The sequence below is a fragment of the Homalodisca vitripennis genome, chromosome 2 (assembly GCF_021130785.1).
Source record: "Homalodisca vitripennis isolate AUS2020 chromosome 2, UT_GWSS_2.1, whole genome shotgun sequence".
Lineage (NCBI taxonomy): Eukaryota > Metazoa > Arthropoda > Insecta > Hemiptera > Cicadellidae > Homalodisca > Homalodisca vitripennis.
Genome location: NC_060208.1, coordinates 2,687,505 through 2,705,498, shown reverse-complemented (window position 1 = coordinate 2,705,498; position 17,994 = coordinate 2,687,505). Strand labels below are relative to the sequence as shown.

Here is a 17,994-nt window from a genome sequence, read left to right as displayed (position 1 = left end):
TGGCAGGTAAAAAAAATAATAAGGGTTTATTTCCGGTAGAAAGGTATCTGCCTAATGTACCAAGTGTTACTCACGGTGTATGTAAAGAAGTCGCTAACGATTTCAACATGTTTTTTGCTAGCGTTGGATATAACTTGGCAAGTTCAATTAACACCGGGGGTGCATTAATTATCGATGATGCAGATTACGGGCGAGACTCACTGTTCACGCTTCGGACTGTCACTGAACTGGACCTATTCAGACACATTACTGCACTACGTGGCGGGTCCGCTCCTGGTTATGACGGCGTCACAGCTTCTGCACTCAAAGATAATATTCATATTTTCTCTAAACCTTTTCTACATATTTTAAATCTTAGCTTGGCGTACGGTATATTTCCTGATAGTTTTAAGTTAGCTAAAGTAATCCCACTTCACAAGGCTAGCACATTTACGGAGAAAAATAACTATCGTCCCATTTCTTTGTTAAGTGTTTTTCTCTAAGGTGCTGGAGAGAATCGTCAAAGAGCAGTTTGTAAATTACCTTCAACACAACCATATTTTAGCGGAGTGTCAATACGGGTTTAGGGCTGATAAAAAACATTTCAGACGTTCTCTTTGATGTAAACAAAGAAATTTATCATACTTTGTCAGATGGTATGAGGAGCTTTTTAATTTTCCTTGACCTAAAGAAAGCATTTGATAGTGTAGATAGAAACAAATTAATTTACAAATTATCAGCTATAGGTGTAACGGGAAACGCTCTCGCATGGTTTAGGAGCTACCTTGCGGACAGACGGCAGTTTGTGTCTGTCTGCGGTGTGAATGGCGATGAGCTTCCTGTGGATTATGGTGTAGTTCAAGGAAGCACTCTGGGCCCTATATTACTTTTAATATACATTAACAACATTTCAAAACTGCAGATTCATGGTAAACTATTTCTTTTTGCTGACGACACGCTAATTATTATCAAAGGTAAATCTTGGCAGGATGTTCAAAATAAATCTTTAAATGACCTCATGACAATTAAAAAATGGATGGACCAAAATGTTTTATCACTTAACATCTCAAAAACTAAATTTATGCCCCTTTCTCTTACATCAAATTCAGATTACAACTTACACGATTTAATTATTCATAATTGTAATAATCTCTATAACAATGCCTGTGGATGTAATAAAATCGAGAAAGTGTCGTCATACAAATATTTGGGTGTGTTGTTTGATTCTCGAATGAAATGGATAGATCACATTAATTTCTTAAAAAATAAAGCAAGAAAGTATATATTTGCTTTTAGGCAGTTAAATAGCATTTTGAGTTTTGATGAAACTAAAATCGTTTATTTTGCTTATGTGCAATCCCTTTTTTCGTATGGCATTCTAGCTTGGGGGGGTGCTTTTCCTTCACATATCAAAAGTTTAGATATAGTTCAGAAATCTATTCTGAAAGCCGGTTTTGCGAAGTGTAGACGATATCCCTCTGATTTATTGTTTCAAGAAACAGGAATTCTGCCAATTAAAAAAATTTTTATTAAAGTCTTATTTATTCATATTTACAAACATTTCGGCTCCATTTTTTCTACAATCCCACATTTTTATAACACAAGATATGCAAATATAGTCGGAATTAACACTATTCACCAACATAAATCATTTGCGACAACAAACAGTTTTTATCTAGCACACATTTTATATCGAAATTATTCTAATAGTTTTAGAAATTTCAAGCTGTTCGACTCTCCCTCTCTTGAGGTTTTTAAGAAACATGTCAAGGAGTTTTTGATTCTCATAAGCAGTGAGAGGGCCCAGTTACTTATCTCTGTTGACTACAGACGGACCTAGACTATCTGACAACTGACTGACAGCATTGTCCCCTCTCCTCTCCTCTTCAAACTATATATAATAAAATCCAATCACTTAAGTAATTAGCCTTTTTTTTGTAATTTTTGCTCACTCAATATTATTATTTGTTTTGTCTACTTTCTCCTCTATATTGCTGATTATCGGAATTCGAGGTCATATCCGTAGTTTATTCTGCTTTAGATGTCTTCTTTCAATTATCAAATTTTATAAAATTAATCTACACTCTGCTCGAGATAAAATTCGAATCGTAACAATTTCAACTCGAGTCTACGCACAGGCCATTAAGGCCCATGTAGGCTCTTTTCCCTATTTGAATTTATCCAGAAATTATGTAGCAAACTTAATGCTGTTTTATACTGGGTATGCGTGTATGTATGGGATATGTATGTATATGCATGTGTATGTACATGTATGTGTGTATATATATGTCTCTTTATTCTATCATCTCTTTATTCATTATATTGATTTATTTATGTAACACAAGTCTTTTTATATTATTTAACGTTAATTATTTAATTTTAGTTTTTTAATTGTATTCTAGAATACTTCTGTATGTTTGTTTATATGAATTAGATAATATACAAATGCTACATTTGCTATCATTTCAATGTAAAGGTTTATTTTGTATTTCATTTCTTTTTGTGTGTGGAAAATAAACGTGATTTGATTTGATTGATTTGATTTAAAATTTATATTTTACATTATATCAGTCAAGTAAGATTTCAAACATTTAAAACAAGGTATGATATTCCAGAAACATTGTTAAAAGCTTTAACTGACTATTTTTCTATAGGTCAATCAATTTGAGTGTTGCGTTAAATTGAGGTATTTTACTCTGTTGTCGAATGACGAATAGTAAGGATAGTAAGAGGAGATTTCAGGTTGCCTCTTAACCAAGAACCAGTTACACTTATCATATGTACTTTCAACTCACCAGCCATTCATAAAAAGCAATGTAGATCACTGTTGGTAATATTGGTCGTTAGTTGATTAAAATTCAACCAATCACGATCAATTTCGATCCCAACTCTTCTCTCTCACCGCAAAGTATCTTTTAGTTCACAAGCCAGTCATAAAAAGCAATTTAGATCACAGTTGGTCTTATTGGTCGTTGATTAAAACTCAACCAATCACGATCAATTTCGACCCCAACTCCTCTCTCTCTCTCTCTCTCTCACCGCGAAGTACCTTTCAGCTCACCAGCTAGTCATAAAAAGCAATGTAGATCACTGTTGGTCACATTGGTCTTTGGTTGGTTAGGTTTCAAGAAATCACGTTAAGTTAAGCCCGTCTTCCGTCCAACCTCAGCTATCGTTTAACTCACCTGTAGGTTACGGATACGTGTTATAGGTAGTTTCTGTTCATAACATACGCTCACCGAAAATAGTTCTTCACTACGAGGCCGAGATATTTCTAGAATGTAATGAAATATTTGTGTAAGCAATCTTTAAACGTGGTGAGAATCGCAAACTTAGTTTGTATTTATGACGCTGGCGTGCAACCCAATTAACAACTGATATTATTTATCTTAATCAATTGTTCGTGTTGGACGAGTAATAGGTATTTTTAAATAAAATCTTGATAAAATTTTCATTGCCAGAATACTGAATACCATCAATATTTTATAAAAAATTAAAAGGAACGAAATTAAAGAATTAGTTTTAGATTGTTATGTACTAATAGTGAATATGAGTTACATTGAAAATTGTATACACCATATAATTTTTTTAAATTTTGAAGCCTTACCGATGGATTTCACTAGCCATCAACAGGATTGTGTCCTAATAGGTGATTTCAACATCAATGCAATGAACACTAGTCATCCTTCCACCAAACAATTTGTCGACTTGTTAAGGTCTTTTGACCTAGAATATTGTTAGTCAAAACGGCAACGCGTGTGACACATTCAACACAGTCGACAATTGACAACATCATCTCCAATCTACCAAGTGTCGCAGTGTCCGTGGTCAATACAGCTTTCTCTGACCACTACGGTCAAGAGGCTATAATTAGTGGAGTAAAAGTCTAGAGGGAGGTCAAAATCACAAAAACAATAATAGACTTAAGGCCAGGAAACATCGCTCTCTTCAAACACTTCCCTTTCAAAAGAAAACGGGATACACCAAGAATCAATTCACTCAGTAGAAGAGCATTTTAAACTGTTTAGTGATACACTCAACTTTAATCTCGACATGTATTAAAGGATCACTAATGAATTTAAGTTTCCAGAGAAAAACTAAAGATTTTCTCAGAAATTGAGAAAATGTTCCACAATAAAGAATTCAAGCGGTTTTTTTTTTCTCGAAATTACAAGCTAATTTACAGAAAAGTTATCCAAGCTGCAATGGCATATGATGTTTCCAAATCAATTATATCTTCCAAAAATATTTCTAATACTGCTTGAGACATAATCAACAATAAAAACAAATCATACAGCATACAAATAAAATTAAAAAGTGGTGATAGATATGTGGAGGACGCGGATGAGGTTGCAAATAGACTTATCAGATACTTCGGATCTGTTGCTTGTGAGCAAGGCCCTTGTCCATCACCCCCACAAGGAATCCCAAGACCGAGGCAGTGTCCAGTAGCCTAGCTGGCAGTGGCACCTTGCGTTGCTTTATTCAGTAGCTCCTAGCCAAAAATCAAATGATTTAAATTTAATGTCGACGTGGCTCATAAAAAATGTTAAAAGCATACCGTGAGGTCATTAACCCAATTAGTAAATTTCTATTTTGAACCAGATTTTTTTCCCTACTCCTCAAAACCGCGAAAGAAACCCCTATTTTCAAGAAAGACGATCCCCAATCCCCACAAAATTACAGGCCTGTCTCAATTTTGCCAGTTATGAGCAAAATATTGGAAAGCTTTTCTTGACACGAATGCTTCAATTTTCGAATAAGTACAATCAGCTATCTGAAGACCAGTTTTTACAATATAGACGCAGTTGTAAATCTTGTCGACATGGTTGTAGATGGACTAGAACGTCGGGATCACACATTGAGTGTGTTCCTGACTTGAAAATTCGACTATACAAGCATTCGACTGTGTTGACCATATTACAATGCTTGACAAACTTTAATCTCATGGCATCCGAGGCGTGCCTCTCTAGTGGCTCAGGTCATTTCTAAGCCACACAACTCAAATTGTCCAGACCTCAAACAAATTATCTGAACCAATTTTACCTGAGTTATGGTGTCCCACAGGGCTCAATTCTCAGTCCAATTCTCTTCCTAATCTACGTCAATGATTTAAGTTTATTTATTTAACTTCCAACGGTCAAAAGACCAATTTACAACGGGTTACAGTTTTACATAGTTTATCAAGATGACTAGTACTTATAAACACAGAGGGCCAAGCCAAACATGCAATTGGACTTTAAACTAATTGGTGCTTAAGCCCTAGCTCAAGCACCAAGCCAAACATGCAGGGAACAATACAGCCAACACTATGCAACAATAACAATAATAAAGCTATATGATTTACAATAAATATAACTATACTAGTAAAGGTAAATAAAATCTACATTATTGTAATAAATATTAACAGTATTAGAGTAACAAAATAGAATCTATAGAATACATAACAAATTTTAACAACGATAACAAATAAATAACAATAATTTATAATAAATATTGAGGATCATGATAAGTAAATAGAATTAGGAAAAAAAAAAAAACTAATGAACATGCACCATATGTTATACTAATAACTACAGTTTTGATTGCCGAATACAGATTCAATGCAGTGCCCTCCAGTCCAACAACTTCTTTTTGAAAAATTGATTCTGGAACGGCAGATTTTTGTTGAAATCAACAACTGCGTCCAAAATTGTAACAGCCTAAATCTTAAAATAAATTCTGTAAAATCCAATTCTATAAATTTTGCTTTACGATCAGTAGATAGACATGACCAGCCAGCTGTTATGTTGGCTGACACTATGATGGAAGAAGTGTATTATTCGAAATTCCTGGGAATATACCTAAATCGAGGGTTGACTTGGAATGATCACATCGGCCACGTTTGCTCCAAATTACTCACAATGGCTAATGTTTGATTCCAAAACGTTGCTCTGTGACGACATATGTATTTTTCCATAACACCTACTACCATTATATTATGAAATAAATCTCGTTTTTATTGTACGCGAAGGTCTTTGAAGTCATCTTACCACTTACACTCAATGGTATTATAACGTAAAATTGTATTATTGTATGTTATTCTTTACATTTGTAACTACTACCTAAACATGTAAAACATTTTGTAGAGGACCTTACTATGAATTGAAAACTACAATCCATGTCTGAATTCGCTTTATTGTAAAAAATAATCTACTAACACATTGGTCCTATTCAAAATATTCACATATAGGATAAATTTGCTCCATACAGTTCTTATCGTTCCACATGTAGCCATTGTTATCCTTCTCATAAAACTCCAAGCAACGTTCGTCTCCAGCATTGTTGGGTTCCCCAGGCTCCCAGTCTGAATAGTCTGGAAGCAGCGGCTCTCCTGAAGACATCCAGACCCATTGTCCCAGAGGCAAATTCGTTCCGGAAATCCAGAATTGGTCGTTCCGGATTCCTGTAAAAATATGGACGCCTGTGTGAGCGAAGTTACCATTTGTTTAATAAATTAATCAACACGATTATATTTCACCTAGTAATCCAAAATAAGGAAATAATAAATTACTCGCTTTATGACGGTCATAAATTGGGGACGATTAAAATGGATAATTCTATTATTTTGTTATAGCAATTATTATTAGACCAATGATACAATTATTAGACTAAAGGATATATTTCTTTATTTCCAAACGGACATCATCCAATTTACAACGTGTAAATAATATGGCAGATTTGAAAGATAAGCAACAATACAGAAAATAAACATCTGCATAAACACAATAATAAATATTCAAGGTATGACACCACAAAAACAATAAATATGGCTTATATAGATATATATATCAACAAACTAACTACGTAGGGAATAAATAATAAAACTATATAAAAAGTTAACAATACAAGAAACAAATACATGAAGCAAATAACAGAAGAAAAACGAGAGAATCGTGATATCAACAGCAATAGAAATAACACGCATAAAAATAACAATGACTAATAATGTCAACAACAATCCAACATGCATAAAAGAACAATATCAATCACGAGAATCAATGACAAAATGAAAAAAAAGAGCAATAACATACAAACAGTAACAAATAACAAGCAAAAACACAATATTATTATCAAAAAGAGATTACATATTCTAAGCGCTTTAGATAATCTTTTAGTGAAGAATCTATGGATATCAATAAAATACAAAATCAGATTCCACCCTAAAAACTTGACGGATCACCACGCCTAAAACAACAACATGATAATGTTTAACTTTACAACCCTTTAATATCGCGGACAGGTGGTCTGCGTCACCTAACATATATTATACGGAATGTATAACTGTATACACTGTCCCAGGCAGGCAACCTCACAGCACAATTTCACAACTAACTCGCGTTCTCTCAATTCCTTTTGGTGTATACAGGTGGAAAGAGAGGGGCGCGGGGGAAAGGAATGGTAAAGTGGCGATAAGAAGAGAGTAGGGATAAGAAGGAAGTATGATAAGAGAGGAAGATTCCCGTGGGGAAAGCGGAGAAGAAGATAAGTTCTGTAAAGAGGGGAAACCAGAGAAGATATTCATTCACTTCTCTAAAATGTCTATTGAACTAGCATTTTAGAGACATTATTAACAGGTATATATTTTAAATATCAGCACAATATAACGATGTCAGATTTCCAACATCCCTTTTTTTCTTTTTTTTAATTACTTTCCGAAGCATAGCACATCACTGAACAACTTCATTTACTTTTACAAGTAGCGGCTCGTCTAAGAGGGCTCTGGGGCAGTCCCTCTTGGTAAGCGCAGGAATAATAAACACTAACTACTATCTATTTATATAAAATTATTACAAAATAATTGTAAAGGGTCTATAAGAATCAACTTAAACAAAACAAAAAACAAAAACATAGCAACAAATTTAAAAACAGCGCTGTATTTTTTCGGTCTTGGAGGACGATTTCACTATTCGACGATTGGGTGCTAACGGACTCCAGACAGAGCTCTGTGAATAATTTTGCGATAGAGGAAAAACCCTTAGCAAATTTGGAATGCTCATAAGTAATAAATTTTTACATTGGGATCGCCAAATTGTGGGCAAGGGCGCTGTGCTCCCTGGGGAGAAGAAAAATGAAAAAATGGCTAGGAACCCAAACAATATAGGGTGTCCCACGAGTAAACCGACAAAACTTCCCAGGTGGTTCCTCTCATCAAAAAAATTAAAATACATGCATACGCTTTAATTGCGAGTTACGGCTAGCGAAATATTTCGCCCGATTTTCTAAGAAAGGACGGAAATAATGCGAAATTTTATGGCATAAAAATAGTTGTTAAATTTATTGCATTTTATGTAACATAAACTGGGAAAACTGCATAAAATACGTCCCAGACCGGTAAGACCACCCATTTTTAAGAGATCAGACAAAATTATGCAAAATTCGTTCTCGATAAACAAGTTTTGTTTAGATTTGAAGTACATTAACTTCATTAAATCGGTAATAAACACGCAAACTGTATAACCAATACTTTTAGATAATGTAATTCTGAAGAGAATGTTGTAGAATAGGCCAATAATAAAAAAAGTTAAAAAATAATCTTTAATTAAATCAACACACACGAAAAAATAAGACATAAAAAAGCAATATCTGTTTTTCTTCGTAAAAACAAAAAAACCTTAGAAATGGTAGTCTTATAGGTCAAGGACGTATTTTATTCAATTTTTTCAGTTAATTAAACATAGCCTAATAGTTTTAAGAACTAACTTTACGCCATAAAAAACATCGGTTTCACTTTATTACCGTCCTTTTCTAGAAAACGGGCGAAATCTTTCGCTAGCCGTAGCTCGCTAACAAAGCGTTTCCGGACTTATTTATATGAACTTTTTCATTATTTTGATGTGAGGAAACCACCTGAGAAGTTTTTCGGTTTACTCGTGGGACACTCTGTATAGATAAAATTAATTTTTTTAACAGCATGTCGGTTATTGTACATATAATAAAAAGTTAATTAATTTCCTTACACACACAAATGAAGTTTAAGCTAACCCTCCACTCTTTCACCTTGTTAGTTTTCACTCCTCCCTTCCCCCATATTAAAGTCTCTGACAGCACCCATGATAGGCAAATTTCATCATACTGTAGTCGTAAACAATAACGTGTGTCTGTCGTAAAAATGACAGTGTTCACACATAGGAGTTATGTAGTTAAATTAGAATTCAAATTCCATGATATATGCCTAAATGCCATAAAATTTGTTTTTTTTCTTACACTTTTTTTAATTCGTCGCTATTTTGTTATACCACTAATGATTTTAATCCCAAGGTGAGGGCCCCTCCAACACTTAACTTGGAAGCCGCCACTTACTTTTGCCTACACTTATATGTTTTCTTTCTTATTCAAAATACTACACAAATCTTACCTGATTTACCAATCGCTTCTTTGATCAATTTAATTTCTTCTTTAGACTCAATACTCGCCAATCTTCCACCATGGGTCGTGCAGTGAACAAGTGCGCCAAAATAATTGACCTGCATGGACACCAAGATTATTAAATATGACTACCTAGAATCATCATTAAACGACATGATATGTATTACTATTCATTAGATTTAACCATGAAAAAATCTTTCAGACTGATTTACACATATGGCACAACTCTCTTTTTATGCGTTTTCTGCTGTTACAAATCGTGATATAATGGTAATAAACTTTGGAAAAACACTAAAAGAAGAACTTGCATCTCGGACATCACATGCAAAATATAATGTTTAGTGCATCATAACTGTTTACACTGTAGACAATATTTTTATAGCCTGTTATACCTTAAAGAAGCGTTCCACTCTGTAGACCTTTCTGCCAGAAGGTTTGCTGCCTGTTAATACACAATCCTTTGGAGAAGCTCGCGCTGGAACAAAAAACTTCTTTGGATATACAGTAAGCTATTTAATTTTTAAGTTCTGTTACTTTAGTTCAGTAAAGAGCAGTCATTATTTTTGAGATGATAAGAATGTTTACTATTAGGCATTTGGCATACATATTCAATATTGCCCTCCAAAAAACAGTACCCAGTTTACCATATTATTATAAAAGATAAATAGTCTATCTTACAAATCGATCAAATAAGCAAACAACACGGCACCCACAATTCCCTTAGCATAGATCCCACAATTTACAAGGAAAGAGCACACACTTCCCATAGCAGAGAATCCGTCATTCCTATAGCAGAGAGCTTGCAATTCCCATTACTTCATCAGTCAGTTACTGGGGGGGGGGGGGGTGGGGGGGGGGGGGGGTGGGGGGGGGGGGGGGTGGGGGGGGGGGGGGGTGGGGGGGGGGGGGGGTGGGGGGGGGGGGGGGTGGGGGATTTAAAAATAAAAAAGTCCACTAATGTTAACAAAACAATTTGGAATATCATTAATAGTGAAACAAAAAATAATAAAAGAAGAAAAGCAGTCACCTAATAACATTGTACTTAAAAAGGATGATATTTCTTATAGAGGATCCATACAAAGTTGCAAATATTTTTAATAACAATTTTGTTGAAATGGTTGATACTCATGTTATCCCTAATCTAAGTAAAAATGATGTTCAAACAGAGGATTCGATACAGCAAGTAACGGAATCCAGATTTATTTGTAATACAATTGATGATAAGACTCTACATACGATAATTGATTCAATAAAACCTAAGTGGTCAGCAGGGTATGATGACATACCCATGAAAATTGTTAAGGAAGCGAAATTTACCACTAATTAAACCTCTTTTTACATGTAATTAATGCATCACTCATAACTGGAATATATCCTTCTCAATTAAAGGTTTCAAAAGTAATACCAGTACATAAAAAAGGGGATTGTACTGATCCTCTTAACTACAGAACCATTGTCTATTCAACCGTCATTATCTAAAATATTTGAAAAGTGTGTGCTGATTCAATTAGTTGACTATTTTGAAAACAATAAACTACTTGACATTGATCAACATGGATACAGGAAAAATAGATCCACATTAACAGCATTAAGAAATTATATTGAACACATTTTAGAGAACTTAGATGAGGGATACAACATTGTTGGCGCCTTCCTAGATTTGACCAAAGCATTTGACAGTGTTGATCATAAAATATTACTAGAAAAATTAAAAAGCTATGGTATCATTGGTAAAGAACTTAGCTGGATTAAGTCGTACTTGGAAGGCCGTCAACAGTTTGTTAATGTTAAGTATTTAAATAAAAAATAATCAGCATGATGTTAGGTCTCATACAAAAAAAGTGACCTACTCTGTCCCACAGGGGTCAATATTAGGCCCTTTCCTGTTTTTGTGCTACTTGGGGGGTTTACCTAATTATCTGTATGATATAATTGATAATAGTAAAATTTGTTTGTATGCGGATGATATAAGCTTGTGCATTGCCGATATGGAATTAGGTACAACTAAAAAGAAATGTAACGAATCAGTTTCATTGTTAAAAAGTTATTTAAATAACAGAAATCTTTTACTCAATGATAATAAAACTACTTTTATACAGTTTACTTGCAAAAATGTTGAATCAAACAAAATTAATATGAAAAACCTGGATAAAGAAACTAAAATTTTTAGGGCTACATTTAGATAGTACACTTAATTGGAACATTCATGTACAAAAAATATGTAACAAATTAGGTTCAGGAATTTTTGCACTAAGAAGGCTAGCACCTTTTTGTAATAAACAAACCTTGAAATCAGTGTACTATGCCATGGTTCATTCACATATCGCATACGGGATTGAAGTGTATGGGGGAACAAGTGCTGTAAACCTGAATAAAATTTTACGTCTACAAAAGGAGGCAATTAGGGTGATTCTAAAACTCAAAAAAGATGAGTCATGTAAGTTACATTTTAAAGAGCTCGAGTTTATGACTGTATACAGCCTCTACATATATAGAACAGTATTATATGTAAAAAATAATGAGACTAAATTACCACGACAACTACATGTTCATGATTATAACACTAGGAACAAAAATAACTTTGTAATAAAACAACATAATAAAGAAAAATTTAAGCAAAGCCCAACTTATATGGGAATCAAGTTTATGGGGAACCTGCCAGGTAGCATCAGGAATGAAAACAATAGTGTTAGATTCAGAAATAAATTAAAACAGTTTTTAATTGATTTGTCATGTTATAACTTTGAAGAGTTTTACTCCCAGAGCCTTGTATTTTGATTTTGATTTCTGAAGTCTAGTGGAATTAATTATAATTTTGGTAATAAAATTAATTTAAATAATATTAAACCTATTTTTAACTATGTTAAGATTTTTAAAATAATTGACATTAAAAGGATTGTATGTATGTACAACTAATATAACATCACCTTAAATATTTATTTATTAAGAATGACGCATTCATGTACATTTTATGTATGTCTTGAATAAAGATATTATTGATTGATTGATTGATTGATTGACTAGTGTCAAATGCCCCTCAAGATGCAACTCTCTGGAACAGCTAATAAAGAAGTTTTTATGAAACCAACAGAAAAGAAACCTCCAATTACAGCAATAATCCGCTTTGAGGAGGAAAAACTTGAAGATTTCTTCAATAATCACATAGAAATCTATAGAATAATTAATGAGCAGTACAAAAATGGCCCTGTTGAACATTTTTTAGAAGCCAGCCATTTGAAGAAGTTCAAGGAGAAAACAGACCAAGAACACCAAAAAGAGCCTTAGCACCAAAGCCAATTAAAGACAAAACACTTACAATTTCCCATTACAGTGCTAATAAAAATTTAGTTAAACCGACTACTACATTGAGTTCACCAAATCCCCCAAATAAAATTTCTGTCCTACACCAAAACATGCAGGAAATGAGAAACAAAACAGACAGGCTAAATCACCTCCTTGAGGGAATAAATCCAGACATTATCATCCTCAGTGAACATGGATTAAGAAAGGATGAAATAGAAAATACTAGAGTACCAAATTACTGTTTAATAATGTATTTCAGTTGTAAAACCCACAAAAAAGGAGGAGTCACCATTTTTGTCAGAGATGAACTGGAAACATCGGTACAGCCTCTAAACATAGAAAACAACCAAGAACTAATATGTGAGATGGGAATGATCAAATTAACCTCAAGGAAAAGGCAGTTGTACATTCTTGGTGTCTACAGAATTCCTGGAGGACAACTTGAGGAAGCACTAAGTCTACTTTCTACAACAATCGAGGACATGAAAGCAGAAAACCACCCACTTATAGTTATGGGAAACATTAATATTGATGACTTGAAATCAGATAGGAACAATCAGATGTTAAACAACACCTTGAGCGTCCACAGCATCTCGAGACTACCGCTACCCCCAATGTGAGTCATCCCCACATCCATCTCATCAATAGATTTTATTTATTTTTATTTTATTTTATTTTATTTACATGCTATAAAACAGGATTTACCCTAATAACATTATAGCAGTTCAAGAAAAATTACAAAACAGACATCAGTGGTTTGAGTTATAGCTCAGTCCATAGCACAATTCTTCACGTTTGGCTTTACTTTACTTTTCTTACAGTAACTAGTGTAATATCATAAATATACTATAATAACAATGTAATAAATATAATATAATAACAGTGCAATAAATATAATATAATAACAATGTAATAAATATAATGTAATAACAATGCAATAAATATAATATAATAACAATGCAATAAATATAATATAATAGTAATAAATAAATAACTAAACACCAACCCACATAGAGAACAAAACAGCCCGGGGAGAAACCTATGGAGAACGTTGACCTACGGATCTCATGACAACAATGGCTTAATCTTTTTTTTGAAAACATTCAAGCTGTCATGGTGAATGTCAATGTCGGACCCACCCAAGAGTATTGTATTATAAGACCTCATCATCCTCAACAGAGGAAAGAATGCACGCGTCGCAGTGCGTGAATAGGGCAAATGAAACAAACATTTGTTCCTGCTGTTGAAGTTTGGCACTCGATAACTGAGGACTCCCCAAACAGTTCGCGTCGTCCACCCGACCCCGGACCAGGCCCCAGAGATACACCTGCGCCAGGACCCGTCTCCTCCGACTCAGACTCTCCAGCCCAAACATTTCTAATAACTCAATGTATGGCACTAAATATGTATATATATTAAAGCATTTATAATATAAATATCTCAAAAATCTTTTTTGAACTTGTTCAATCAGTTCTTCGTGAATTAAATGCATTGGATTCCATACAATGACGGCGTTCTCAAGTCTTGACCTGACTAAAGATGTGTACAATGTGATAAAAGACCTGATGTTTTTAAAATTGACCCCCTGTCTTATTATAAACCCCAACATACGACTAGCTGAATTGACACAATTTTCTATGTGACTGGAAAATGATAAATCACTACTAATTACAACACCTAAATCTTTTATTGAATCAACTCTTGCAATTACTTCGCCATTTAAGTTATAATTTTTTATTATACAGTTTTTTGACCTGGTAAATGACATCACATGACATTTAGAGACATTAAATCTCAATTTATTAAGAACGCTCCAGTTATTAACATTATCTAGGTCAGATTGTAATATTTCCGTATCATTTACTGAGGATATATGATAAAACAGTTTCAAATCGTCCGCAAATAACAGAGCATTTACAGATTTTACAAAGTCACACAGATCATTGATCATTATTGTAAATAAACATGGGCCTAAATTTGACCCTTGTGGTACCCCAGATTGTACTAGAAAAGTGGAAGACAAATAACCTTTATAATAGACAAACTGTTTTCGATTTATTAAATAGGTATGAAAAAACTTAATTAGATTATTCGATAAACCATAAAAATGCAATTTTTTTAATAAAATCAAATGATCCACCTTATCAAAAGCCTTAGCCAGGTCAAGATATATTGCATCAGTCTGAACCGATGAGTCCAACCGTGAAGAGACATAGTTTGTAAAATTTAATAAGTTAGTGTTAATAGAGCGGCCAGGCAAAAACCCATGTTGACCAGGTGATAATATTGATTTAAAATAGTTATACAAATATTTGTGAACTATACTTTCAAATATCTTAGCTGGTGCCGATAACACTGCTACTGGTCGGTGGTTCACAATCTGTGATTCCTTCCCGCTCTTAAAAATTGGAGTTATTTTTGTCAACTTCCATTGATCAGGAAATGTATTAGATTTCAAAACTAAATTGTATAAATAAATCAGTGGTTGAGTAAAAACATCTGCACACCCTTTAAATATATACTGAGGCAACAGATCAGGACCCGCAGTGCTCTTAGATTTCAACTTTTCAATAGCTAAAGTGACATCTTGCTCTGTAACCCGGTCCAGAGCTAAATGGCCCGCACCCACCATGGTCGCCCCTTCCATTGCCAACTCTACTGTAGGCTCTACTGTATATTTATTATAAACAGAACTAAAATAATCTTTAAAGCCATTAGATATCAAATTACCATTATCAAGTTGCAAACCATTATACTCCATTACTAGCAAATTTTTTCTTGCCGATTTTTTATTGTTTACAAACTTCCAAAATTGTTTATTGTCCGCAACTATGTTATTTTCAGCCTCTATAGCGAAATTTTCGTAGGCAACTTTAATATCTTTTTTAATTTTTGACCTTAAATTTGAAAATCTAACATAATAATCCTGCCTACCAGAGCGTTTATACTTTTTTCGAAACTTTTCTTTTAATTTTAGATCTAAAATAATTTCCTTAGTAAACCAAACAGGAAACTTACACACTTTTGATTTTTTACGAGGACAAGTGTTATTAATAACCTTATATACTTCTTTGTAAAAATAATCTAGAGCAACATTAACATCATATAACAGATACAACTGAGACCAGTCAATTGTTGCCAAACCACGATACAACTCAAGGAAATCTGCCCGGCGATAACAATAGCCTGGCTCGTCAATCGACCTTGACCCACACGTTTGTTGTACCGCGATAACATACTCCACCTCTATCGCAGGATGATAAGGATCCTCCACCACCAGCGGGTCCAAACACCGACTCACCTCGGTATTCTCTATGTTTGAAATAACTAAATCTAAGGTTTTATTTTGAAAGTTCAAAATGTTATTTTTCAATTGTAAATTATGAGTATTTAGAAATATTAATAGTTCTCTACATAATCTATCCCCCATTGTTAAGTTATAATGTCTTCCAAATATCGGTAAATTAAAATCTCCTAATATTTTTACACACGAATTATTAATGATATTGTTATTCTGTAATCTATCATAAAAAGTTTGGTATGTTAGTACAGACGCTCTAGGCCTTATATAAACAACACATAAATATATTGATTTTCCTGCAATACTTGACAACTTTATCCATATATTTTCACAGTCTGGTAAGTCGACTTCAAGGCTATAAATTCTTTTACAAATGAAATTAGCTTTTACTGCTATTAAAACACCCCCTCCACTTGACATCCCAGTAACATCCAAATTTCTATCTTTTCTAAAAACGTTGTAAGTGTCGGGGAACAGTTCACCGGTATGTATATCAGACTGTAAATTGGTTTCTGGTAAATATCAGCAGGGTTAGATGAAATCTCAGCAAAAATGTTGAAACACTGCAGTAAAGCATTGACTCTGCCTCTAGTCAAAATAACAAACTTATCCCTTGCTCAAGGACACTTTCCATCAGCCCTCAAACGTAGTAAGGTATATCCAAAGCTTAAAAGCGGAAGCCACACAGAGAACTATAGGCCAATATCTCTGATCCTAACCTGCTCCAAAGTTATTGAGAAAGTAGTTTTGAAAAGACTAATGGATCACTGTGAACTACACAACCTTCTAACAGGTAATCAACATGGCTTTATTAAAGGAAGGTCTACAACATCGGCCATTATCAAACTTTCAGAATTCATTATTGATTACTTGGAAGGAAGAAATATGGTCACTGGCATTATGCTCAACTTCAGCAAAGCTTTTGACTGCCTAGGGCATGACCTGATCCTTTACAAACTTGAAAAACTTGGAGTTAAAGGACATGCCAAAGAATGGTTTAAGAGCTATTTAGAGGGAAGAAGCCAGACAGTAGATATTCAATATACACAAAAAAGGTTCTCACAAACAATAACATCAGAGCCTCTGCCTGTTAAATGTGGCGTACCTCAGGGCTCAGTGTTAGGATTGGTTCTGTTTATTCTCATGACAAATGACATGCCGCAATACTTAGGCGTGTAATGTGCTCCAGTGATGTATGCCGATGACACAACACTTCTAGTGTCTGAATCCTCTGCAAATAACTTAGCTATTAACTCCTACACTGCATTAAACATGGCCTATCAATATTGTCACGAAAACGATCTAGTAGTCAACACTGAAAAAACCAAACAATTAGCTTTTGGAAGGAGACAAGAAGAAGTTCCAGGACTGCCTGACGTATCAATGGAAAGTGAGACAAAATTCCTCGGAAAGATTATTGACAGCAATTTATCATGGAACAATCATTGACATACTCTCCAAAAAGCTGAATTCATGCCTATATGTTTTAAAATGAGTAAAGCATGCCAGTGATGTAGGAACTACAAAAATTGCCTATTGTTCGTTATTCAAATCACACTTAAGGTACGGCCTTGCAGTTTGGGGAGGCACAACTGCAGGAAACTTAAATAGATTACTACTACTACAGAAAAGAGCAGTCAGGATCATGTCTGGCCTTGGCCCAAGGGAAAGCTGCAGAGATGCCTTTCCTCACCAGGGAATCATAACAGTTATCAGCCTATACATCAGAGAAGTCATAGTCCATGTTGACAAAGAGCGATTGGAACGATGCCATGACTTCCATACCTATAACACCCGCCATGCTTCAAATTTTCACTTGCCACTACATCACACTGCACTATTTGAAAGGAAACCATCCTACATAGGCAGAAAAATCTTCAACCATCTTCCTGAAGATATAAAAATGCTACAAGGACAGAGACTGAAGACATCACTGACCAAATGGCTCTCTAGTCGTCCATTCTACACCATGGATGAGTTTCTGAACTGGAAAAGAGAAGAGT

General features: G+C 34.2%; 1 protein-coding gene across 1 annotated transcript; it reads right to left on the bottom strand.

Annotated features, from left to right (window-relative positions):
* Positions 1–6,138: 6,138 nt before the first annotated feature.
* LOC124353416 (perlucin-like protein) lies at positions 6,139–14,065 on the bottom strand. Its single transcript, XM_046803256.1, has 4 exons — positions 13,972–14,065; positions 9,780–9,862; positions 9,377–9,485; positions 6,139–6,424 (listed from the first exon to the last, which is right to left on the bottom strand). Exons 1-4 carry the CDS (start codon positions 14,063–14,065, stop codon positions 6,189–6,191), a joined length of 522 nt encoding a protein of 173 aa, XP_046659212.1. The 3' UTR covers positions 6,139–6,188.
* Positions 14,066–17,994: the final 3,929 nt, after the last annotated feature.

Coding starts and splice junctions, on each gene's coding strand:
- LOC124353416 (XM_046803256.1), bottom strand. CDS start 14,065: ATGTTTGGGCTGGAGAGTCTGAGTCGGAGGAGACGGGTCCTGGCGCAG. Junction 9,486..9,779: donor GAGTGGAACGCTTCTTTAAG/GTATAACAGGCT, acceptor GTGTCCATGCAG/GTCAATTATTTTGGCGCACT. Junction 6,425..9,376: donor AGAAGCGATTGGTAAATCAG/GTAAGATTTGTG, acceptor ATATTTTTACAG/GAATCCGGAACGACCAATTC.